Consider the following 27,313-nt stretch of genomic DNA (forward strand, 5'->3'; position numbering starts at 1 on the left):
AAAGTCCAAGTTTTGATTAATGAAACATAATGGAACTGTTCCTGTCTATTTAGATGAGAAATTATGGAGAAGGCGAGGGGCACCAGACAACTGTAAATCCTTTCCCCACCAAGCAACACAAATATATCTTCCCAGTGTTGAAAGGATAAGGAAACTGGGTGGCACATTCCCACAAAAGGGGGAATAGCTGGGTTTTTTCAAAGAAGCAAGCCTGGACAAAGTTAAGGGTTCTTCCTAAAAATGGCTAACATACTAGGTATTTTACATATATTATGTCACTTACATCTTCCAAAATCCCAGCTGAAGCAAATATCAATATCTCCACTTTACAGATGAAGAAATGGAGGCCCAGAAAGCCTAAGTCATGATCTTAGTATCACATGGCAGTAAGTGGTAGAGCCTGGTTTTGAAACCAATGCTATCTATATATAATACCAAATGTTCTGATAAGAATCTTAGTTTCCAAAATAATAAAAGCCTGTCCTGAGCAGACCATTTTGGTAAAATCGATATAGACATCAGAACATCCTAAGAATCCCTTAGTGATACTGCAGAGAGAGAAAGAAAATATGAATCTAAATATATTTTCTTTTAAAAAAATAATCTTATGATGGTAGTGTTTCAAACATTTTGGCATCAGACCTGGGTTCAAATTTCAGACCCCTGGATAGAAATCTTTCCCTAACCCACCTATCAGGCTAGATGACGTGATATTCTTCTGTGTTCCCAAAGTCACACAAAATAAGAAATTAAAATCACAATGCTCATCAACCCATCTTATCACCTGAGGTCTTTCTCTCATACTGGGACTATGATCCCCATGAGGGGAGGCTCTGTCTTATTTGAGTCTGTTTTGCTTAAATGTGACTCCTCAGCATCTGCAGATATCGAGCTCTGAAATTACCATGCTTCCCTTCCCATGCTTCTTCAAGACTTCCTAGGCCTCAGGCAACCTCTCAAGCAAGTCCCAAGTCCATTCCTCCCTCCTGATGGTGTGAAATAAACCTAAAGCTTTGATCAGGTTTATCTAAACTACAAGCCCAGAACAAATGGAAGTGATAACTCATCTATGACTTCTTTGACCTGCAGTTATTCCAGGGCCAGTGGGCCCAGCAAACAGGTATGAGTGAGTGCCTCTGAATGGAACCACTTATCAGGCTCCAGGACCAGCTAATGAAAGGTAGACACACAAACAGAATCAAAACATTTTAGTAGGGTTTTTAAAAAAACAGAGCTACTTTAAATCTCTCTCCCCTTCCCTTCCTTCCTATTACTCTATTTTTGGAGAGCAGAGGTAAGCTTTCTTGATCAGTATTTGGTTTTCAGGGCCCATAGTTTCCTTGCTCCAGGGAGAAGCCTCAGCTCCCACAGAGAGTAACACAGAATAACCTGACTACTTCCCACAAGGGTCACGACCACCAGCCCTTGGACTCTAAATCTCACTGCCTCCATTCTCCCTGGGATGGTGGGATGAGAGCTCTATTGCCAAGCTGACTTAGTTCCAGAAGTGTATGTACTGTGCCTCCCCTTGCTATCACACACACAGAGCAAAGGGCTGTATCAGAACTGCCCAGTTATCAGTGTTGTTGATTCAACAACAGAGTTCCCTGTTCTCCAGAAAATGGAAGGAACAGGGAAGTCTCCTCAAACCCCCAAAAGGAGAACAACTAACAATAAAAACTACCTGCATCCACACGAATGCTTCATTTGCCACCTCCAAGGTAGAAGCAGAAAATCAAGGGTAGGCAGAAGTGAGGCAGCGGCCATGGGCAGAGAGACTGAACTGGCCTTGGGAGTTGTGAAAATAAACAGTGGGCTCAGAGCACAGGCCCTGGAGTCAGGCAGCCTCTTCGTGAATCTTGGCATTGCCACTCACAAACTATGTGATCTGGAGCAAGTTACTAAACTTCTCCAAGGTTTCCGTTTCTTCATCTATAAGTTAGGAAAGTAATAACTACCTCTCACGGTTTTGAAGTGTGTAGTACCTTGCCTGGTACCTCACAAGTATTCAGAAATGGCAGAAGCTTCCACTGTGACTATCATCATCATTATTATCTTATGATGCCAAGCTGGAGGCAGCAATTTCACCAGATAACCCTCACTAAGTCTGAGGTTTGTGTTTTTTCAAATGCTTTGTCAAAGTTTTTTGCTGTCCTTAGTTTAATTACTTCATTCCATGGTCTTAAATGACTCAATCAATCGAAAAAAGGCCATTTCTCTCCACAAACATGTGAAATTCAATGGTTTTTCCATCCCATGGCTGGGTGGTTTCAGCTCAGCTTTGGCAGGCTGATGTAAACACATTGTTCAAAGAATTTTAATTGCCATTTCATTAATAGGGTCCCATTAACATCCCTCTCAACTGGCTCTGCTGATGGCCCAGGCATGGTCATCCAATTACCAAACAACAAAATCCCCATAAACCTGGGCCCATGCCTCTGAAGTTAAAGATTAAGCAGTCCCTAGAAACAATAACAGTGAGATATAAGAAACAGGCTATGCAAAATATGAGGGTCCTTTTCCCAATTACCTGGTACTCAGGAGAACTATGACGCCAGCAGCTGGAGGCAAGGGTCTTCCCCAGCCCAGTCAGCTTTGAACTATGGGACTCACCCTTCCCCAGCCCAGCATAACACATATCACAGCAAAAATATGGGGGCATAACCCTAAGGGGGAAACTGGACCCAGAGGAAGCAGAAGGGACTGCCACAGGAAGAAGAGACAGGCCCACTGCAAACAGGAAATCAACCAGGCAAATAGGTGGAAAGAGCTGGTGCTCCAGCCCCCAGAATCAGCTGTGTCCTTCGCCAGGGGGCTGAAGGCTTATCAGAAGGCAGTCGTCAATCTTAAAAATAGGTTACTCTTTCTAGACAGCAATTCGGCAGTATCTCTTAATGCATACTCTCTACGAGCTACTTTGTGCTATACACTAAGATGGCACCCTACAAGCACAATTTCACGGTTACTTACATACCAGCAAGTATACTCCAAAATGTTACGTACAAGAATTCCTGTTGAAGCATTTGATGTAAAAGCAAAGGAAAAAAAAAAAAAAACTGGTAACATTAACGTTCATTAAGAGAGGACTGGTTAACTAAATTATAGTTCATTATAGTTAATCCCTATGATGCAGCAGACAAAAAGAGTAAGAATAGCCATACACAAGAGTCTGGAAAGAACTTCAAGATATTGCACTAAGTTAAAAAAAAAGTATAATGAGTACAAAAGTCTTCTAGTTGTGTAAGTTAAAAAGTGTAATATATGCATATCTTGTAGGGATATCCAAGAGGGTCCCCTGCTTCCTTAAGAGGACCTGAGAGATCAACTGTGTATTTCATACCTTTGGTCTTGTTTGAAATTTTTATCATGGATACAAGTTGCTCTTATTGAATACATTCTCTAAAGTTTTAAAAATAATGGTATAGAAATATGTCTGCTAACATGGAAAGATGTTCAGAATATACCGCTAAGATTTTTTTGGCTGGAAAATATATATGTGGAATGAGAGACGGGGGAAGCTGTATACTAGCGTGCTGCCTGTGACACCCTCCGGGTAGGATTGTGGAGCCTTTCCTGCAATAATCACAGATGGTTGTGTATTAAGATAGCAACAATAATAAGAACAGAAAGTTCATCTTAGAGAAGGAGCATGAACAGAATTCAGAGGCAGTTTGGGGTTGTGGACAGGGGAAGGCAGAGGCCAGCTGGCCAGAGATAGGGAAGGAGGGGAAGGCACACATACCCAGCTGTGTGTATGTATACAGAGCAGCCACCATCAGAAGCTCCAGAAACGGTCCTTCTCCCGCAAATTGCATGCAGTCTGCAGCAGGGGTCGTGGTGTTGACCCAAGGAGTTCCGTCTCTCCACCAGGTCCCGTGGGGCTCTGAGGCTCTCTTGCCACAGACAGCATGAACAGCAGGGAGGATCCAGGGCACGGCCCTATGATGGCACCTACTTCTGCAGGAGGCACTCCTACCTGTCCCTCCCACACTGACCCCAGTCCCCTAAACCATCCTGAAAACAAAGCAGGAGGAGCAACTTCCCATCAGAGAGAGAAGAAAACAGGCTTAGGGTCACTCAGCTCCAAAGTGTTGGCTGGTGTGATCCCTGGTTCTGATCTGGAGGGTCTCCTTGTAGTCCGTGGGCTCAGATACCTCCTAACTCGAGGTGTGGGGCCATGGAAGCCTGTGACCACACGGGGCCGACACTGCCCCCTGTGTGTATGATTCTGATCAGTACCCACACGTCCACACTTAAATGGGCGAGACAGCAGCTCTGTCTCAGGAGGCAGCAATAGCAGAGCCGCCAGGTTCCATCTAACTTCGGAGGGTGCAAGACCAAAGACACAAAGCAGGCCCACAGCAGTGGCTGAGTGCGATAGAGTAAGCGCAGATTAACCATTTTTTACATCTCTACATACCACACAGGGTGAAGTCTTAACACTGCTTCTTCTAATGTCTCTTCATCATAGTCTAATAACCTCTGTATTATCACACCACCTTAAAAATATGATTTTTATCTTCTCTGTTGCACACAGCTGAGGGCTACAAAGAAAGCTATCCCGGAGCTGGTCCCAGGCTCCCCAGAAGGCCTGCACAACAGGGAGGAGGCTCTCAGCCTGCAGTCACACTGACCCAGCCAGAGAAGGAGGAGGGCTCACGCATGCCATGAGGGGCGGCCTCCCAACAGGGAAGAGAAGACATCCACATCTCACTTTCCCACCCCAAGATGACTGAACACCCCGCATCTAGCAGAGACAGCTGGCCATCTGTCTACAACGTCTGGTTGTTGGAATCTGGTAACTGCATGGCACAGACTTTGAGGTTCACACTTCCGATGGAAAATGCCAGCTCTAGCCACCAACACTCCACAGTTTCTGATTCACAGGGCCACCTTATGTCCAAGCTGGGCCTGGAAGCCACAGAACAGAGTAGTTATAAACATAGCTCTGGAGTAAACACTGTCTGGGTTTGAATCCTGTCTCTGTCTCTTCTAACTAACCTCAACAAAGACTTCACCCCTCTGTGCTTTACTTTCCTCAGCTACTGTATGCTCTAAATGAACATAAAATGCTTAGTCTTGGATGTGACCCAAAGTGAGAGTTCAGTAAACACTAGCTGAGAGCCATCCACCATGACACTGCACACACACGTAGCGCACACGCCCAAATGCTGCAGAACCACATCACCGTGCCCACATCACGGTCAGGGAGCACCAAAACCGCAAGGTGTTCCCAATCGCATCCTCCCCACTCTCCCACAGGTGAGTCTCATCATCAGACAGGGAGAAGGGCAAGGGAGAAAACAGAGATTCTCAAAGTGGAGGAAAGCCAAGCCACAAGACCTAGGAGCCTTTGTTAAACGTGGGAGTTCAATACACAGCCCAAACCTCTGATGACCTCATGAGCCAACTACAAAAGGGTGTGATACGTGCTGTGTACGGATGCAAGCATGCACACTCTATAGAGAGGACTGGGGAGGGGAGACAGAGACCTCCTGGCATCTAAGCATTCTCCCTTCACCCCTGCACCAGCAGATGTCCACATGCTGATCTGGGCCTTAGTTAAGTCTTCAGCTTTTGCTGAAGCAAAGTCTGTGCACATCCCTCAAGAAAGAGGCTAGACTAGAGAAGGCTGGACTAGTGACCACTCCCTGAGAACAGAAACGAGGTAGGGTATTATGCCAGGTAATACAGGCACAGGAGGGACAGCAGAGAAACAGGAGAGTCAAGGATTAGGGTCAGAAAGAGTCAGAGGAATCCAGAATTAGGCAGACTGGGGAATGTCCTTCACAAAAATCATCATCATTGACATCCTAATGTCTGGTCCCATTTGTGTCCTCAGAAACAGACCTTAAGAAGTGAGAGTCTGTGTAGGCTCCTGGGGTCTTGATCAGAGCAAAAAGAGGATGCTGAAAAACAGAAGAAATGCTTGTTGACTTGTGGATCAAGGGGCTAACACAGTGCAGGGAGCTGGCATGTGAGCAGCTAGCAGGCCCTCAGTTAACTCCCAGACATTGCTTCCTGGATAGGAGACAGAACAGACAGAAACCTTGCCAGCATTTGGGCAGGGGAAGAATGAGAGGTTTTACTGCAAGGGAAGGAGGTGGCCATGACTAGATCTATCAGTTCATATGACCAGACCTGTTTCCTAGGTCACTCATGACCTTCATCCTCAAATCACTACTCCCTATAAAAATCAAAGGGTGACAAGCTCTAGTGAGGAGAATGTGTCCAAGAAAAGTAAAATGGACTCAACAGATTATCTGATGTACTGAGAACACTGTTCAGTGTACCTCCCTTGTAAGAGTTAGTGATCATAATACTGTGTAAAATAAAAAGCATCTATTCACTGCCTTACTGATTAAAACAAAAGTTTTCTGATAAAAAAAAACCAATTATAACTTAGCTCAGCTGTAGAAATGATATTAGAAGAATAAAGAGAGGGGAACAGTGACTGTATATGAGGGGACGTCTATGAAAGCGCAGTTATTCTTCTGTGAGAAGTCAACAGACAACATCTAAAACTAATAAACCTGAAACCAGTTGCATAACATTTTATTTACAAAAAGAGAGGTAAATATCAGATGAAGCAACTTTTGGCTGAATCAGCACCCGTATTTTAATTCTTTCAGAGAGGCAAGTGAGTAGCTCTAGAGAGCAAGACTTGGTGTGGAAAAACAGCAGGAGACTCTTATCATTATGAGACTTGCAACAGTATTTGACTTTTCAAATGGTGTTCACAGAACACTTTGATCAAAATAGAAATTTTCCTAAACAAAGATTATTTCAAGACCTAGTTCAAATTATTCTTCCCCCATGAAGTCTTCTCAGACCTCCTTCCTCTTCTCTCATGAAAATTACTGTCTGAACTTTTCATCTGGCAATTAGTCATATTCCACTTGGCACTGAGCTGAACTCCTCTATTGTTAATATCTTTCCACCTGTGTCTTATCTCCTTGACTAAATCGTAACTGCTTCTCAGTAGAACACACTAGCCTCATAATCTTTGAGGAGTCCACCACAGACCAGGTTATTAAATTCACAGGCTTGGAAAGGTGCAGCTACATTGTTTCCCATTACCTGCGTAAGCATTGGCCTGCTGCAGCAGGTCGGTGCAGGTATGCACGTCTGCAAAGGCACGGATGCCCAGGCAATTGGTGGGATGCAACTGCGACTGCAGGAAGTCACAGCAGTTCTGACGAACATCCATGAGCTGTAGCAAGCTGGCGGCTGGGAGCAGCACCTGGAAGAGAAGGTGACATTCTGAGTTGCAGGATCCCACCACCAAAGTCTCATCTCCCCAAAGCAGTGCTCTAATCAGACCACGACCAGCCTCAAGACCTTTGCATGGCTCTCCACTGCCTGCCCAAGTAAGTCCAAACTTCCCAGCCTGGCCTTTGAGGCAACCCCAGCCTTAGTTTCCACTACTCTCCACTTCATAGACCTTTTGTTGTTGTTCGGTTGCCAAGTTGTGTCCAACTCTTCATGACACCATGGACTTCAGCACACCAAGCTTTCCTGTCCCTCACCATCTCCCAGAGTTTGCCCAAGCTCATATCCATTGAGCTGGTGATGCCATCCAACCATCTCATCCTTTGTCACCCCCTTCTCTTGCCTTCAGTCTTTCCCAACATCAGGGTCTTTTCCGACGAGTCAATTCTTCGCATCAGGTGACCGAGGTATTGGAGTTTCAGCTTCAGCATCAGTCCTTCCAATGAATATTCAGGACTGATTTCCTTTAGGATGAACTGATTGAAACTCCCGCAGTCCAAGGGACTCTCAAGAGTCTTCTCCAACACCACAGTTTTCAAAAGCATCAATTCTTGGGTGCTTGGCTTTCTTTATAGTCCAACTCTCACATCCATACATGACTACTGGAAAAACCACAGCTTTGACTAGATGGACCTTTGTTGGCAAAGTAATATCTGTGCTTTTTAATATGCTGTCTAGGTCGGCCATAACTTTTTTTCCAAGGAGTATGCGTCTTTTAATTTCATGGCTGCAGTCACCATCTGCAGTAATTCTGCAGCCCCCAAAAATAAAGTCTCTCACTATTTCCCCATCTATTTGCCATGAAGTGATGGGACCAGCTGCCATGATCTTAGTTTTCTGAATGTTGAGCTTTAAGCCAACTTTTTCACTCTCCTCTTTCACTTTCATCAAAAGGTTCTTTAGTTCTTCACTTTCTGCCATAAGGGTGGTGTCATCTGCATATCTGAGGTTACTGATATTTCTCCCAGCAATCTTGATTCTAGCTTGTGCTTCCTCCAGTCCAGCATTTCTCATGATGTACTCTGGATATACGTTAAACAAGCAGGGTGACAGTATACAGCCTTGATGTACTCCTTTCCCAATTTGGAACCACTCTGCTGTTCAATGTCTAGTTCTAACTGTTGCTTCCTGACCAGCATACAGATTTCTCAAGAGGCAGGTCAGGTGGTCTGGTATTCCCATCTCTTGAAGAATTTTCCACAGTTTGTTGTGATCCACACAGTCAAAGGCTATGGCATAGTCAATAAAGCAGAAGTAGATGTTTTTCTGGAATGGTCTTGCCTTTTCGATGATCCAACGAATGTTGGCAATTTGATCTCTGGTTCCTCTGCCCTTCCTAAATTCAGCTTGAACATCTAGAAGTTCACGGTTAGGCTAAGGCCCTTATAAGAAGAAAAATAAATAGCAGAGTTCTCTCTCTCTACCATGCAAGGACACAAGGAGAAGGTGGCCTTCTGCAAACTGGTAAGCTAGCCCTCACAAGAAACTCAATCAGTTGGAACCCAGATCTAACACTTACAACACTGTGAGAAAATTAGTTTCTGTTGCATAAGCCACCCACTCTGTGGTATTTTGTTATTATAACAGCCCAAGCTAAGAAAGACTGATTTCCTATATGGCTATATATTAGAATCCCCTGGAGAATTTTTAAAATACTGATGCCTGGGTCTCACCCCCAAAGATCCAACTCAATAGGAATGGGGTGTAGCCTGGACAGTGAGATATTGCTAAAGTTCCCTAGGTGCTTGTAATGTATAGTCAAGTTGAGAACACTGCCCTATAGCCTTCAGTTAATATCTTTACTCAGAAAGATATTTACTGAATAGCTAACACACTCATTCACCATTTAATTACTGAGCACGTATGTGCCAGCCTATAAGATTCAGCAAAAGTCAGACCCCTGATCTTGTTCTAGCATCTACTGGAATGAGGGCATCATCCCCAAATCCATCAGGACTCAAACACACACACTCTACTCTCCTACTCAACAGATAAATAGTAAAGAACATCTTGAGGTAGGTTCTCAGCAAAAGGAGAGCTAAGGTTCCTTTTAAAAGGTCATGAGACACATTTGTATTTATACTGTACCCTGGGAGACAGAAACAAATTCCTGATCAAGTGTGTGTGCATGTGTTTTTCCTAAAATTCAGGGAAGACTAGCTTGAACAGGCCAGTTGGGTGCTCAGACCGTCAACCCTGGTCAAATTCCTTTGGACTTTGCCACAGCTCCTGAAGCCCGGCCCTCAGATCAAAAAACCAGGGTAGTCAGCAAAGTCCTCCTCAACCCAGCTTTGCTACCCCTCCTCTCCCCCACCCTGGTACAGACAGTCTGAGAGTGACTTAAGGGAAAAAACAAAACAAAACAGATAGCTTTGAATAGTTTGGCTTCAGACTGCATTGCTTGGGGCCCCCAGCATCCATTTCACCCCAAAACAACCCCATGTTCTGAGTCCTTGCTCTCAGCTGCTCCCCTGGCTCTCAGGGAGAGTGTCTGGGCCAGCCAGACCCCAGCTGTTTGCATCCACCTGGCTTGCCCAGGAAGACATACACGGGCTGCAGATGCATTTGATTTCTTGACTAAGAGCACTATAAAAGTCTTTTTTTTTTTTTTTTGAGTGATTTAAATTTTAGAGACTAACTGTCCCCCAAAACAGCTCTGAAGCTCATCTCTAGTTTTCTTCACCACCATGGCTAAGGCTAAAAACTCTGCCCCACTGCCCCATTCTTGGGCCTTGTCTCATCACTAGAGTAACCAGCCATTCAGGTTTGCCCAGGATCGAAAGACTTCCCAGGACACAGGACTTTCAGTGCAAAAGTTGGGGTGGCTGGCCCCCTTCCTCATTCCTGCCCACACAGAGACACCACCAAGAGCCTCTACTATCAGTGGTCCTGCTCCAGAGCTAAGTGCCTGCTCTCAAAGGGAAGTTCATCCTGCCTGCAAGATTATACCTCTCCTTCATGACAGCTGAGTTCTAGAAAACACCTCTCTCCTTCCTCTCCCCTCTCTCCTTCCTATCCCCTCTCTCTTCTACCAGCAAGACAACTGTATATTACCATCACATTCTTGGTAATTTCTGAACCACTGATTCATTCCAGAGAAGGAAAAAGATAAGATCACCCGCTGGAGAGTTTGAGACGGTAAGTGAACACAGTCAGGCTCCAAATCTGACCACCTAAGCTCCATTCCCAAAAAGCAGCTATAAACTGGGGAACTCAATTAACCTGTGCGCTTGCTCAGCCTAGCCAAACAGATTCCAGGACCAGATTAGTCTCGGCCTGCTAGTAAAGTGGAGAACCATTAACCATTCTTGCTGAATACATACCAGGAAAGGAAAGCTGTGTTCCAAACTCCCCAAATGACCTCCATAACACGTGCCCTAAACCAGCACCAGCTACAAACCCTAAAGCCGGGCCATGAGTTGACCGACCATCCCGGTTTGCTGAGACCTTGCCAGTTCTAGCACGCAAAGCCCTGTGTCCCAGGAGAGCCCTCAGTTCTGGACAAACTGGGACAGTTGTTCACCCCGGGAATAAGGAACTTGTATCCAGGTAGACTGAGAAGCGCTGGTGGGGAGGAGTAAGCCAATGCTGTCCAGCACACACCCTACTCGGGTGTAGGAGCCCGAAAGGGTCAGATGTGATTAGCGGATGCAATGGACCGCAGCCCTCTAGTGCCACAGAGAAGGAATTTCTGAGAGTCCAATCCCCACCCCCCAGATTACATCCCAGCCAAGCCAAAATGCTGTCGTGCCAGGGACACACACGCCCTCTCCCTTGCCCTCTTCTTTGCCACAAAGTCAGTTGCACAGTTTGGTGCTAAAATTTTCAACCTCATGACAACTACCCAAAGTAATGAAATAATAAATACTTCCTGAACACATTCCTTAGATTTTACTTTCAGTTTTTAAAACCTCCCTGGATAGAGCTACCCACACAGCTTTCAACTTCCTCACTGTTCACAAAACCCACGTGGCAGACAAAAACTCTCAGACTTTCCCCCATCCTGCTTGGGTCCACTCCTGCCCTAAAGTGTTCCCAAGCTGACATCCCAAAATGAGCGGGGCTGGTGCTTTCTCTAATTGCCCCTTCCCTCTCTTTGATCTTATGCTGTGATCTGCTGTGAGTCAAAGGCTCTTTTCTTCCCACTGCTTGCTTCACACAGGAAGGCGTGAAGAAGAGCCAAGGGAGTCAGGATGTTGAGGGGGAAAGTTTGGAGGCTCTATCACTCCTCAACTGCTGAGTCTCAGGGATAAATAGGGGCCTGGTCCAGTGGGGCTCTAGGGGCTGCACACAAGGAGAGGCAACACAGATCCTCAGAGGCTATGAAAGAGCGAAAAACATCCAGGAGGTGGCCTTCACTTCCCTCTCCTACAGTCAAGGCTGGAAAACGATGTACTCTTCTCTTCTCTTGCCTGCAGCTCGGCTCCCTCAAGCGGTAGCTGTAATAAGATTAGGAACAAGAGGCCAAGCGCAGGTCCTCAACTTGGAAGCAAGACTGTCCTGGTGGAACTGCTAGGGCTGTGTGGCTTGGCCCCTGGAAGGAGGCTGAGACTGAGAAGGAGCAGTTGGCTGGAACCACAGCAGGAAGGGAAAATGACCCTGGGTTAAAAGCTTTCAGCTTGCCTCTCGCCGTCTCAGCATTTTGGTTCTGGGAAAACAGGCCCTGGAATGACCCTCGGCAAAGAGTTTACAGGTTCCCCTCCAGCTTGCAAATGGCTTCCCCTCCATTTTTCATGCACAGGCCCTGTTGTTGTTTTTTCTCTCCCTCGGATAACATGAAAACCCAGCAGAGGATATCCCGTCACAGAGTTTGTTTCCTTTAACAAAAACAAAAGGAAATGCCCTGCCTCAGAAAGCACCTACTCCTGGAATTTCAGAGAAGCAGGGCCATGCACGGAGGGAGGGTGCCAGTCAGAGGCCCAGGTGACAAGGCTGACCCTGCCCCCCACACGCAGCAAGTCCTGCCTCTGCCAGCACCAGGCCTGAGTCCTGGCACAGAAACAGTGCTAAACAGAAATTTACTGAGAGAAAGAAGAAGGGGGCAGGGGTGTACAGGAGAGTTAGCAGGACTACCCTGTGATTAAATGTGCCACTTAGAATATTTAGAAAAGAAAATTTAATAGAAGTATAGTGTCACTTAGAATTTTGACTTCTCCACTCACCAGCCATGTGACTAAAGGCAAATTACTTAACCTCTCTCTGCCTCTGACTCCTCAACAGTAAAACGAAGATAGTAATAGTACCGCCTTAAAGGCTTGTCATTGGACTCAAATGAAATAATACATTTAAAGCAACTAACACAGTGTTTGGTGCACAGGGAGTCCTTAGTTACACTGGTTTTTATTATTCATTAATACAAGCTGAAGTCAAGATTCTGATCATCCACTTCACAAGAAATTCGAGTTGACCACATCAACTGGGCACAGCAAGTTAGAGAGAGCTGAATTCAAACCCCAACTCCCCCACTAACTACCTGTGTGATCTTGGGTAATGCCCACTTAACCCCTTGCAGCATCAGTTCCTTCAACTGTAGGAGAAGAATCATAGTAGAACCTTCCAGTAGTTGTTACAATAATTAAACAAAATAATGCATGTGAAGTGATCAACACATGCTTTGCTTACAGTGAGTATCAATAAGAATCAGTTACGAATTGTTGCCTCCACTGTAGAAGGGCAGTTCAGTCTCTCCAAGGTATGTGTGGCTGCAAAGAGAAGCAGGGCATAATCTCCCAGCCATTTAACCAAGCCCCACGTCTCTAACCCTTGTTTTCCCAGGAAACTCCACGTACACCTCCTCAGTGCAATGAATCCTCACACATAGTCTTCATAGACAGCTTGTGAGCAACTCTCAGCAGATAGATACATCACAGCAGGACGAAGCAGCCACATTTTGATCTAAAACTTTCTCTTAACCAGTTTTGGTTTTCCCCCAAGGTCATTCCTGACCAAACCATAAAGTTAAGGGAAAAAAGGGAAATAGTTCACATATATGATTGATTCCAAACTGCAGTTTTATTCCACATTGTGCTTCCCAGGGGAGTCTCTGCACACGCAGCCCCCTCCTCACTCCCAGATAATACTGAACGCAGCAGGCCCCTCCAGGGGCTCACAGGCCAGCGGGGTCACAGACAGGTGGAAGAGGAGGCAGGCCTGACCTCCAAGACTTTCCTACAACACCCAGCACACACCATGCATCCTTAGTGAGGTCTGCCCTGACCACCCTCATCAAGGTGGTGGTGAACACTCTCTGCTTCCTGGGTACCTCCACTCTGACCCCTACCACAATGGAGGGCACCCATTTGCCTGGCCACCTGTCTCCACCTTCAGACATGTGCTTCAGACATAAAAATGCTTCTGTGTTCACAGTGCTCTCTGTGCCCACCCTGCTGACACAGGGGCATACTCCTCTAAGTGCTTTACCTGTAGTAATTCATTTAAAGCTCACGCCAACCCTAGGAGGTTAAGCGCTATTATTATGCCCATGAGACAGACAAGAACACTGAGGCACAGAGAGGTTAAGTAACTTGCTTGGGGTGTCACAGCTGGAAAACAGTGGAGCCAGGATTTAAAGGCAGACAGTCTAACTCATGACCACCCAATAGAAAGGGCACTATTATGATCATGTTTTACAAATGAGAAAACTGACCCTTGAGGCAGAATGTTAGTGGGGGTGTCAGAGAAGCTCTAGTTTTCCTCACTATGAGTACAGCTAAGATTTATTACCTTGAAAGGATACAAAGTAAAATCAGCAAAGGGAAAAGGTACATGGGGCAAATTTTGGAGAACACTAGCCACAAGCTTCCAGGAGTCCTCTACAAATGGAGTCACAGAGAACGCACTTAATCCCTCCAGCAATGAACTGTGACAACACGTGCAAAACATTACCAACTAGGAAAGCGAGCCTGACTCTCAGAGGCCAAGACGTGTGTTAGGTGTCAGTTACACAGGCACCTTCTGCCTAGCATGGACTGAAATTCCAAACTCTCATAAGGATAGCAGGTGATAGGCATAAACCATATTGCTTGTACAAATAGTTTAAGCAGTGCAAGCTACTACCATTATCACTAGAGGAGTGGGAACTCTCTGAAAATCCAAGTTACCAGACTCTGGATGAAGACCGATCTTGTAAGCAAACCTTTCTGAAGATAGCAAGCAGGCTTGCTGGTTAACTCTTTTCTGCACATTCCTCTATCACTTTCATGTTTATAGTATTTCTAATGCAAAATTTTAAAAAAATTATTTACCCCCTGCACATTTTTTAGGTTGACATCTAGCATTTTTCATTAAAGTTGCAAAGGATATAATCTCCTGCATTTTGTAAATCTCAATATTTATATAAGTCTCAAAAGCACCTAAATGAATTTAAAAGACATGGTGATTTCATATAACTATCACCTATTTTAAAAAAATTTTTTTCCACACACGCCCTATACATATGTTATACTAAATTACTTTGCACTTGCTGTTACTGCTCAAAAGTTATTCAGCTGCTTAAATTCTGCTGCTTGACCTAGTATGTAACCATGGCATCACCCACTCCACTCTGGATGAGAAAGACCAGAAATAATGGAGTGGCTATGCATTTTACTGTGCATAAAAGAAATTTCAGTTTTAAAGGGCGAGGAAGGATTAGACTAGATCACTGTAGAAACTATACCACCCAAAAGTCTGTCTAAGAGCCAGAGACAAAAACAGGCTATACCCTGGGGCAGGCTCTATAGGCCCAAATTCAGGGTGCCTCAGACCCTCGGTTTGCCTGTACCCTAACACCCCTACCAAGGTACCCTTTACCACGCAAAACTAACTTCTACCCATCCTTCAGTCCTCAGCTCAAATCTTATCTCCTGAAAGAGCCCGTCCTAGATTCCCCACTCCATTCAAATTGTTCCTCTCCTTCAAAGGACTTACCACAATTTATACATAAACATTAGATGTGTGCCTATTAGAAGAGTGTCTGTCTTCACCCTAGAACACAAATTCCATGAAAGGAGACAATGGAATCACCTCTGCTCACTGGTACAAACACAGTGCCCAGTGAAGTGTCTGACATACGAGAGGCCCTCAAACATTCTGGCCAGATGGAATGAACACACAATTACCAATGTGGCCTCCCAAACACCTCAATCTTAAAAAGGGCATGGTGTTCTGAATAAGAGAAATATGTCGTGGTACTTTGCATATCTCTCATCATCTCATAGAGTTTAATATTTCTCTCACAATAAATAAGGTAGAATTTTGCTTTAAAAAAACAAAAAAAGGGAGAAAAACCTTTCATATCCCATATAATTTCCATTACTTTAACAGCAAAATCCCTAATGATAAGAAATAGCACATCTTGTGTCTGCATTTGGCCTGGTGGTTCACAGGCTTCCAGCGTGGGCCACACCCTCAACCACCCCACCTTCGGAGCCATGACATCGATGTCTCACACCCCACAGTGAGGACGCACACCTTTGGGTGAAGCAGTGTCTTTGCTGATTCCTCTTTTCTAGGCTCCAGATGGCTGAGGAAGAGACCAGGGTGGCAAAAGGAGGCAGAGGCACAGACAATCCACCTCACAGCCACGCACCCCTGCTGACACTCAAGGCTGGTGCTTGGCACCTCCATGGGCTCAGAGGCATTTCACTGACTAACACTGACACAAGAAAAACTTTGAACAGCCTCACAAGCCAATACTCAAAATCCCTGAGATGAGATGATGACTGGGGAGAAGAGGGGTCCCCCAGGCTCCAAGAGTTTGAACCAGCATGAGTTAAAGACTTTCTGCTCTGGGGCTCAAGCTCATTCCGAGGGATTATGGCCTAGTGGTTAAAAACATGGGTCCCATGTTTAGGCAGGCAGGATATGAGGGTCGTTCGCCCTGGCCACGTATCTCGGGACAAGTCACCCATTCTCTTTGAAGCTTCAGTTTCCTCTCCAGTTACCAACTGAATTGTTGTGAGGGTTAAACAAAATGATGATATAAATGGGGGCAGGGGGTGGGGCGCTGAGTATATGATACGCTGAGCTATTAGCTGGAGCTGAGTTTACCTGGACGTTCTCTTCAGTCACCTCAATCTCAGCCGTATAGATATAGTCAATCAGCTTACTCAGGGTCTGCCCATCCACATCCTTGATTTCTATCTTCTTGGCTTTACTCTCAGACATGTCACCTACAGTTCAAAACAAAAACAAAATGGACATGAACTTGGTGCCTAGGATGTGCTTAACTTTCACATGGTCTCCTACCCTGTCTTGGCAAAACAAAAGCACTATCTGTGCTCCTGGAGCCAGGAAAAGGAACACTCAGCCACAGAGGAGGACACACTAGCAGACATCAAGGTCACATCAACTTTGGGTCTGGGATCATCCACAAGCCCAATCTCAAGCATCCCCTAACTCTGTCCATTGCCCCTTTTCATTTTGAAGGCAAAACTATACGTGAGAAAGCATTCAACCAAGTTCCTGCAAACTTGTACACAGGGGGTGAGAGAAAGTGAACAAGATATGAACCTGTCCTCAAGGAGCACTTGGTTTAGTAGGGCAGATATATTAAACTACATGAGATGATGAGAGATATGCAAAGTACCAGTAGAACAATTTTTTATAAAACCAATTATTGAGTGCTAACTATGGCCAAGCACTGGGCTTAGCACTTTAAACTATTGCCTCTTTTAACCAATGACTTAAGAGCATTATTCTTAACACCCCATATTACAGATGAAGAAACTGAGGCACAGGAGTAAATGTAATTCATTTTGCCCACAGTCACACATGTGGGAAGGGGCCAGGCGAGACTTGAAAGCTGGGAGTCTGACTCTAGAGTCCACACTAGTAATCACTGTGGTATGCTAAATCCAAAGAATGCAGAAGATAGAGCAACACACCCTATTTGTGGAATCCTGGAAGGCCTCCTAATAGGAGGTCACATTTGAGTTGGGTATTCCACATGCAGCAAAGGTGAGGAAAGATGAGCTGGATGCAGGAACCATCAGTGCAATAACGGAAAAGTGCCAAAAGGATAAATGTGGGGAACAGTGAGAGGGTAGCATGGCTGGTATGTGGAGTGACAGTGAGAGGAAGGAGGCTGGAGAGACAGCTAGGAGCCAGGACTTGCAGAGCCCAGTAAACCATGCAAATGAGTTGGGACTTTATCCTAAGAGTAGCACCACTGAACGGTTTTAAACGAGGGAGTGACATCAACAGATGGGTGTCTTTGAATGAAATTTTGGATGCATTGGTAGAGGCTGGACCAGTGGCAGGGAGAACAGATGGGAGGCCCTGATAACCATCCAAGAAAGAGAGAACACAGGCCTGTGAACTAGGGCAGCAGAGGCAACACGAGTGCACAGTCCCGAGGCCCCTGACCACAGCCTGCTCTCTCTATACAGCGCACACGGCTCTGTCTAGAGCCAGGCTCATTCAACAAATCTTGCTGGTTTCAGGAGGAAAGACAGGCAAGATGTGTCCTTGTAGACTGAGATGCAGGGCGACGTGACTGCAAGAAACGGGGCTTCAGAAGTCCTTACATGAGCGTGAAAACAGAGTCTGGGCGGTTGTTTTCTGTCTGTGGAATCTGTGCACTGGAGCCAAGAAAACAGTACAGTACAGCACGTGGGCTGCAGACGCCCACCTCCAAGCTGCATGGACTATGCGTGATTCCTCCACCAATCCACAGTTCCCATCCTGACACAGCTCTAGATATGAATGATGCCAGAGAGGGAGGAAAGATGGGGGTGTGGAGACCTATTCCAAACCCTGCTGGCTCCCACTGATCAGGCAGCCCAGTGATCCCCAGTCTATTCTCTTCTCTCAGACTGCTGGTAGAAGCCAGCAAAATGCCCTCAGCACAAAGAGCCCTGAGACAGGACAAAGAGGCAAAGAGGAAACAGGAAAAGATGGTGAGTTTCTCCTCTACCCAGAAAACAAGCTTTCACAATCTCTCTCTTGAATATACTCCATGACAAATAAGAACACACACATAAGGAAATCAAAAGTTAAATTCCTCTCTCCAAACAGCTATGAAGATGTTCACTAGCAAAGGTCCAGTTGGTATTTATACTGCAAAAGATCATCAAAGATAGCCAATTCTCAGCTTAAGAATTTGGACCTTAGAAAAAAGGCTGGGAAAAAAAAAAAAAAAGCAACCTTACTACAAGAACCAAGAGACTCAGGAGTCTTTAGTGAGTGTGAAATCAGAGAAAGCCTGGCCTGACTGCTTGCGCTCTATGGAAGCAGAGCTTGGGAGTCAGGTTAGGGTTTTGTATCTTGGGGGTAAACAAGTGGAATCTCCTGAAATTGTATGAAAGTATTTGTACATATGGGCAAAAGTTTGATTTTCTGATGAGATGAACAATCATTTTCATCAGTCTTGAATACCCAGAAAATGTTAACATACAGTTTTCTAGATGATGGGATTTTTTTTTCCTTTCTTCTTTATATAAATCAAAAATTTCTGCACTAAGTACTTAAAATTACATCAAGCAAGGAAAAATTGGAGAAAAAAAAATCTAGGGCCTCAAAGACCATGGCTTTTCTGATAAATTTCCTTTATAGGAAATTGAAGACTTATATTAATATAAATCATAAGGACTCGTAAAATCCAATGTAATATATTTGTGAACCAGTAGAAATTACTGCATCAAACAAAGATGTCAGCTTAAACAAACCCTGAACGTGGTAGTAATAATAGTTGCTACTACATGCCAGGCCCTCAGGGTTTACACACATTATTTCATTTAGTCCTTGTAACAACTCCAGGAGGTACGAGATATTGCTTCCAATTTATAAATTATAGAATTGGCATATCAAGAGGCATTTTCACACATCTAGTAAGAGGGCAGGGCTGGGATTTCAACCTTTGGCCTAACTTTAGACCTCATGTCATTTTTAATAAATCCCTCTATAATTTAAACCTGACCCTAACTAATGACCTTGACAAAAGCATTCCTAAAGTGAAGAGTGAAAGTGTTAGTCACTCAGTCCTGTCCAAATCTTTGCAACCCCATGAACTGTAGCCTGCCAGGCTCCTCTGTCCATGGGATTCTCCAGGCAAGAACACTGGAGTGGGTAGCTATTCTCCTCTCCAGGGGATCTTCCTAACCCAGTGATCGAACCAAGGTCTCCTGCATTGCAGGCAGATTCTTCACTGTCTGAGCCACGAGGGAAGCCATTTGACATATAACAAGCACTTAAATACTTGTTGGAGCAGAGAAAGAAAGAAACAAGAGAGGTTTTCTCTTGACATCTCATAAGTCCACAGACTAAAGTTAATTCTGAAGTAGGAGAAATCATCAAAGTCTTCTTCATTCTTGCTCTTTCACTCACCTCTGCTACTTTGATAAAAATATTTCTAGAGGACAGAACATAAACCCTGTAAGTCCCTGTATTTTCAAGGTTAACCCAAGAGCCCTCTTCTGCTGATTTTTCCCAAGAGGCCCAGCCCAGCCACCTCAGACTCTGAACTTTCAAAAAAGAAGAAAGGCAGATGGCCAACAGGTACATGAAAAGATGTTCAACACGACTAATCATCTGTGACATGCAAATCAAAACCACAATGAGATGTTATCTCACACCTGTCAGAACAGTTATCATCAAAAAGAACACAAATAACAAAAGCTGGTGAGGATGTGAAGAAAAGGTAACCCTCCCACCACTATTTGTGGGAATGTAAATTGGTACAGTCACTGTAGAAAACAGTATGGAAGTTTCTCAAAAAACTAAAAATAGAACTACCATATGACCTAGGAATTCCACTCCTGGCTGTATATCCCATCCCCCCAAAAAAACCAAAAACAATAATACAAAAAGATACATGCATACCAATGTTCACAGAAACATCATTTATAACTGCCAAGATATGGAGGCAACCAAAGCATCAATCAACAGGTAAGTATAAAGAAAACGTGGTCTGTATATATGATGGAATACTACTTAGCCATTGAAAAGAATGAAATTTTGCTATTTGCAGCAACATGGATGGACTTGGAGAGTATTATGCTAAAGTGAAAAAAGTCAGACAGAGGAAGACAAATTCTGTATCATATCACATATGTGAAATCTAAAAAATACAACAAATTAGTGAATATAACAAAAAAGAATCAGACTCACAGATGTAAAGAACAAATTAATGGTTACTAGCAGAGAAGGAAGAGGGGAGGGGATGAAGAGATACAAACTATTAGGCATAAAATAAGCTACAGGGCTTCCCTGGTAGTTCAGTGGTTGAGAGTTTGCCTTGCAGTGCAGGTAACACCAGTTTGATTCCTGGCCCAAGAGAATCCCACACTCCACAGAGCAAAACTACTGCGTGCTGCAACTGCTGAGACTGTGCGCTAGAGCCCACGAGCCACAGCTACTGAGTCCACATGCCACAGATACTGAAGCCTATGCACCTAGAGTCTGTGCTCTGCAACAAGAGAAGCCACACAATAAGAAGCTTACACACAACTAGAGAGCAGGCCCCACTCTCTGCAACTAGAGAAAGCCCCTGTGCAGCAATGAAGACCTAGCACAGTCAAAAAGAATAAATAAATATTTTTTAAATAAATTAATAAAATAAGCTACAAGGATATATTGTACAACACAGGGAATATAGTCAATATTTTATAATAACCATAAATGGAGTATAAGCTTTAAAAATTGTGAATTTTACTGTACACCTATAGCTTACGTAATGTTGTAACAGCAACTATACTTGAATTTTAAAAAGAAAAAGAAAGGAAACATTAGTTGTACATTTTTTGTCCTCTGTCAACATCATATCCTGTTCTTCCAGATAGATCATGATCTACCTAGCAAGGGCAGATATTTGTTTGTTCACTCACTCAATAAGCAAGTATCAAACAGTCCCTATGGGCAAGGCCCAAGGAGACAATGGTGAACAAGTCATGTTCCCAGCCCTCATGGAACTCAAACTAGTAGAAAGATGAGTAAACCAGCAATTTCAAAGTGTGTTAAATGCAAGAAAAGGAGACTCAATCTAAAAGGTTCTTAAGCAGGGATTCCTCTACCCTGAACTGTATGCAAAATAATGAGCATACAGGAGCACATATACACTTTTTTGTGGAAAGAATCCATTGTTTTCATCAGACTGATAAACCTGACCTATTCTGGGGCCATAATAATTTGAGTCTGGCAGAAGCACAGCATATAAAAGGAGGAAGGGGGAGAGATGGCTGAAGATACAAGCAGGCTCTGGACAACGTGAGGGCCTTGTGCACCATGCAGAGAAATTTAGACTTCATTCTAAGGACAATGGGGAGCCCTTGACAGACTTTAAGCAAGTACGGAATACATTAGATTTTTATTTAGTAAATATGAGTACAGTTACAGCATAGAAAATGGGTTGGGACTGATGGAACGAAATGGGGGCAGGTTGACAAATTAGAAGGCTGCTGCAGTAAACTGGGTGAAAGATGATGGCAGCTAGACTAAGGGACTACGTCTTAAACTTCTTTAAATCTTCAGACTCTACCTTCAGACCAGCACCTAGAAGTCTCCAAGAAGCATAGAGAACCCAGAAGAGCAAGGCATAGTCTCAACCTAGCAAGCACATCACATGCACCAAAGTGTGAAAGTGTTAGTCGTTCTGACTCTTTGTGACCCCGTGGACTGCAGCCTGCCAAGCTCCTCTGTCCATGGGATTTTCCAGGCACGAATACTGGAGTGGGTGGCCATTACCTTCTCTAGGGGATCCTTCCAAACCAGGAATCAAACCTAAGTCTCCTGCACTGCAGGCAGGTTCTTCACTGTCAAAGCCACCAGGGAAGCTGACATGCACAACAGAGCTTCTTTCAGGTGGAAGACTGCCCGAAGCGGGAGGAGGTGCATCTTGAGGAGCCACGGGGGGAATCTTTCACCACCACATAAGACAGGAGGACTAGAAAATCACTGGCTCATATCCTAGGTCGCTGATAGAAACCCAACCCCATTATTCAGTCAAAGGAGCCTCAAGAGTGAGAAAGGAATGGTAGAATGGCTGTGAGGTCTTTCCAAAGAGCCAGACGCAGACCACCAGCCACCCCTCAAAGCTGTACAGCAAAGGGAAGAAAAAGTGCATTCAGGAGTCCTTGTGTTACAGAACTCTTCACTCCTCAACTGAATCCTTACTGTTGACATTTAGTTTCATGATCTGGGCAAAAAGAAAACAGAAGATCCTTACCCTCTGCACAATGATCCTGCCTGGGTGTTAGGATAGCTATTACACTCTCTCACCCCCTAACCTTCATCTGTCTAAGTCCTAATATCTAGGCTGCCAACTCTTGGCTAGAGTTGAGACCTGTGCCACATGTTAGCATCACATGAGGGAAAGAAATAACCTGCCACCTTGCTGAATCCCAGCCAAGCCTCCCGCAGGTAAGGTTTGCAGGTGAGCCATCTATGCCAGATAACTGCAAAAGGTTGACCTCTGTCTCCTGTGAAATAAGGACATTCCCAGCCCTGCCTTTACGCCAAAGCTGTGTGACATTCAAAGGAGATAACGAGAGTGTGAGAACTGCAGCAGCAGGATTCAGCAGAACTGCAGTGCTGGAGATCACCCCAGCACACAGCCTCCCTGGAAATCTCAGCCTTCCTCCACCTGGAGAGGTCTTTCTCCTCAGCTAGAGTACCAAATCAGAAAGGAAATGCCTATGTAGCCAGAGATGTTTCAGGTCAACCCTCACCACCACCAGGGAAGCAGGTATCAGAGCCACCCCACACATCCACATGAGCTGTGTAAACTATGACGTGCTCTACACATAATAAAGAGTTAGCTTTATTAAGTACCTATTCTTTGTTGGGTGCTCTTCCCTGGTGGCTCAGATAGCAAAGAGTCTGCTTGCAAGGTGGGAGACCCAGGTTCGATCCCTGGGTCGGGAAGATCCCCTGGAGAAGGCAATGGCAACCCACTCCAGTATTCTTGCCTGGAGAATCCCATGGATAGAGGAACCTAGCGGGCTACAGTCCATGGAGTCACAAAGAGTCGGACATGACTGAGCGACCAACACTTTCACACTTTCATTCTGTATTGGGTGTCTTATTTCTCTTACCTGTATCTGTTCCCTGCTTATTGTTATTATTGTTTTATTGCTATTATCCCAGTCTCACAAACAAGAAAACAGGATCACAGAGGTTAAGTAACTGCTTACAAACCTATCAGTTGCTGGAGTCAGGTCATGATGGCTCCAAAGCCCTTTCTAAGATACCACACCATCCTCTAATGAAGGTGGCATTCACCCTATGTTTAATCCATACCAAAGAGGCCTTTGCATCAACAACTTCAAACCTCTTCTATGAACACTCATAAAAAATTTCCATCCAGTGGTTCTCTCCAGTGAATATCTGAAATTTCAAGAATGAGCTACGCCAAGTCCAGACAAGTCTACCCCAGACCATCTTGTCAAATCAGCTGCACCTTAATGGATGCTGGTAGGGGTCTGAACAGTAGTCTCTTTTCCAGGGCACTATACAAGCCTGTATTGAACTACATCAACACAGGCTTGAACTACATCCAAATCAATTCTTGAAAAAAACTCACCATTTCTATATCAAGAGCAACATATTTTTAGACATGACAACCTCAAATCTAGGACACTTAAGCCACAAAAGGACATCTGACTTTGATGTGGTGTGTTAGGGACACGAAGAAGAAATCCTATGACACTGTAAGCTTCTGCCCTGAGGTAACCAACTCTAAAAGACACATGGAAGACCAGGCTACTTCTCCTCAATCCCACACAGACTCTGATCTTCCTTTTTTTCCACCCCCCCTGAACTATTCTACCAAACTTTAACTCCTTAGGGGCAAAATCCTCAGAGGCCAGACCTTATCTACTCCAACTACTCCCTCAAGGCCCTCTTAATACAAAGGAAAGATTCTACCCGCCCCCTCCCCCCCCCCCCCCCCCCCCGTATTCCCTCCCTCCCTGCTCCATTGCTTTGGATTAAGTCATGCTAAACTGTACGATATGCAAAGATCTTCAAAGACATCAATACATCATTCAGACACTCAGAACACAAACATGGTCCAAGGCCTGGCGGAGTCAGGCATGAAGAAAGCCCGAAACAGTGGTTCTATGTGATGAGTGCACACCTAGAGGTGAGTAAGAGAGCCTGGCCCTGACTGTTCTGCTTCTGGCTGGTTGGTGTCCACTCCTTCCAAGTCCCTTGCCTCTTACCTCCAGCACATTCCTGACTCTCCTCCGTATTTCTAGTCACCATATATTCAAAGATACCAGCTAAATATCAACCTGCATCTAAAAGCAACTTTTCTTTAAAAAGAAAAAAAAGCCAATCTAATCAGCCTCAGCGTGTAGTATCAATACACTAGAACCAGAAAAATGAGACAGCTCACTCCTAGGGCTTCTTTTGGGATGGAGCTCAAATGTCTTTTCCTTAGCCCACATATTCTTTAGAACTCGGTTCTTTTAATACCATAAAATGGGACTGCTTTTAAAATTCTGGATGATATGTAGTGATCTGTATGGAGTACCAATACTATAGGTACACAGAACCCATAGTAAAGGGCATGCTAAAAAGAGGGGGGGGAAAGTGACTGGGCTATTTTGGGGAAATTATCTTCCCCTGGAATGAAGGTGCTAGATGGGGAGAAAGGGGTTCAGGGGAATCTCAAGTATTCCATACTCACAGGGAAAAGGACAGGGTCAGCCCTGCTGGCCTCTCCAATCACACCACTTTAAAGGAGTAGACTGCAATTCAGGTGACTGCCCATCCCAGACCCTCTCACAGGCTGGTTGCCTTCGGACACTCTCCAGTGGGCACTCAGACCTCAGTTTCACATTTATTCCAAGTTATGGGAAGGACACTGTCAAGGAGTGGGGCTGATACTTGGAACCATCAACAGACATTTGGGCAATATGAACTCAGCAGACAAACAAATAAAAACATGTTAAGTCTGAGTAAAAAATCTTAATCACACCACTCAAGTCAGAAGAAAGCCACATATATTTTCTCTTCTTTGGGGCCTTAAACATGCCAATAGAAACAGACTTAACAAGAGTCAGCTGGACCTTTTCATTATTAATTTTATGCATTTGGAAGCTGAACCTGATAATGAGAACAAAATTTTGCAGTTACTTTTTTCTTGTACCTGTTTACCAACATTTAAGCAAAATCAAAGGGCCTCAAAAAATACACAAATCTGATACATTGTTGATGGAAGCATATGCTGGTACAACTGTTCCAAGTGTTTTGGAGTTGAGACACATGTCTCACAAGGATTCAAAATGTGCACACACTTTAATCAAGTATTTCTTATTCTAATTTTTTTCTGTAATGAACATATATGAATAGTGTTTGGATGAACATATGGAAAGGTGGATGGGTGAGTGGATGGATGAACAGACAGACAATGGATAGAAGGAAAGAAAGATAGGAGGATGAATATTAACCAGATTCAATGGACGCCATGGGCTGGGCCACATATTAGACTACTTTCTTCTATCGATTCTCTCCTCCTTTCAATTACTAGATCCAAGATCTGATCCAGAAGCATATTTTCTCTCCCTTTTTAAAATCACTTTGTTTTTGCTTAGGCACTTCCATGACCCCAGAGGCAAGTTGATTAGCAAAAAAAAGGAGCCAAAACTATAATTCACTGCAATTGCAAGTGGACTCCTCTTTCAATACTAGACTTTTAAAATCACATACATGGAGAAAAATGACTGGCAGAACTATTTACTAAAGTTGCAACTAAATTTGTAGATAAGATAAATTATTTTAAAAGAAAGAAAGATGGATGAAGGACAAGGAAATAAAGAAATAAAAACCTTACTACTAGAGTTTGAGACTACTTCAAATAGAAGTGCCTCAAAATTTCCAGGTAATGAAAGCAGCTGGTTTTCCAGGCTGCATTATGGAATTCCTAGTACAAGGCTCAAAGTGAGGTAAGCGTGGCTTGGTGCACTTAGCAAAAGCAATGCTCCAGGTTGAGATCAGTCCTTTACATAATAAGCCAAGAGAGGACACACATGTGAAGAACTATGTGAAGAACTCTCAATTAACAAGCTCCAAGTCCGCACCACCAGCCACCCATCAAGAACCATTCCTGCCCAGCAGAGGCTGTGTATTATATTAGGAAAAGGACAAGAACCTATTCAGGAAAAATGTGCCTATACTCACCCATCCTTAGCAATCGCACACTCATTCGTTTAACCTTCAGTTGTTCACTGTCTCCTAAACACCAGGCCCAGGAGTGGGCACTAAGGATTCGACAGTGAGAAGACATGGTCCCCAAGCGTCCAAGAACTCATAATCAAGGGTGGGAGACATTTTTTTCCTTTAAAAAAAAATTTAATGCTAGTGTGTACCAGGTACTCAAGATTTGGAAACAAACAAAACTAACAAGATCCCAATCTCTATGGAACTGATATTCCAATAAGGAGACACAGGTAAAAAAAAATATTTACACAACTAATCAATATGATTTTCAGATAGTGATAAGAGTTATGAAAAAAAAACAGAGATGAGTTATGGAGTAAAAGACCTAGTATGGAACTATGGTTCAGGTGGTCAGAGAGGAAGCGGCACTTGAAGTATAAACTGCAGGGTGATAAGCGGTGAGTACATGAGACTCCAGAGCATGGGCAGCACACGCACCAGGAAACAGACAAGAGTGCAGAATGACAGTGACCACACTCAGAGGAAGCACAGGGCACAGGTGAAAATGTGGAAGGCACACCAGACCGCATCCAGGGGCCACGCTTGGGCCAGCTGGCCTTCAGTCAGCCATGATAGATACAGCACTGCCTGCGCCTGGCTCAGGGGAAGGGCTGCGAGGTACTGCAGACAGGAAGCTCAGTCCATGGGCTTAAGGGAATTTGGACTCAGAAGTAACACACGTGCAACAGATGGACAAGGCTGTTTGGCATGTCCAGGAAACAGGGACTCCCTGGAAACCTGGCAAAGGTACGGGGACAGAATGCAGATGGTGAATATACTTCTGTCTTATTCTTTCCACCCCAAGCCCCGCCATCATGTCTCCCAACTCTCTCCCAGGTTTAGTCGCTAAGTCACGTCTGACTCTTGTGGCTCCATGGACTGTAGCGGGCCAGGTTCCTCT

General features: G+C 44.4%; 1 protein-coding gene across 4 annotated transcripts in view; it reads right to left on the reverse strand.

Annotated features, from left to right (window-relative positions):
* The window catches only part of KLHL3 (kelch like family member 3), a 125,429-nt gene that overhangs the window by 66,360 nt on the left and 31,756 nt on the right, over positions 1 to 27,313 (reverse strand). For 3 of the 4 annotated variants that reach the window (XM_065918594.1, XM_065918595.1, XM_065918593.1), the window contains exons 4-5: positions 16,303 to 16,424; positions 7,081 to 7,243 (exon numbers count right to left, since the gene is read on the reverse strand). In XM_065918594.1, coding sequence (XP_065774666.1) covers positions 7,081 to 7,243; positions 16,303 to 16,424 — 285 coding nt within the window. Of the gene's footprint in view, positions 1 to 3,742; positions 3,864 to 7,080; positions 7,244 to 16,302; positions 16,425 to 27,313 lie in introns of those variants that run through there. The other variant, XM_065918596.1, reaches the window with a different exon arrangement.

This window comes from Muntiacus reevesi, chromosome 1 (assembly GCF_963930625.1).
Source record: "Muntiacus reevesi chromosome 1, mMunRee1.1, whole genome shotgun sequence".
NCBI classification, from domain to species: Eukaryota; Metazoa; Chordata; class Mammalia; order Artiodactyla; family Cervidae; genus Muntiacus; species Muntiacus reevesi.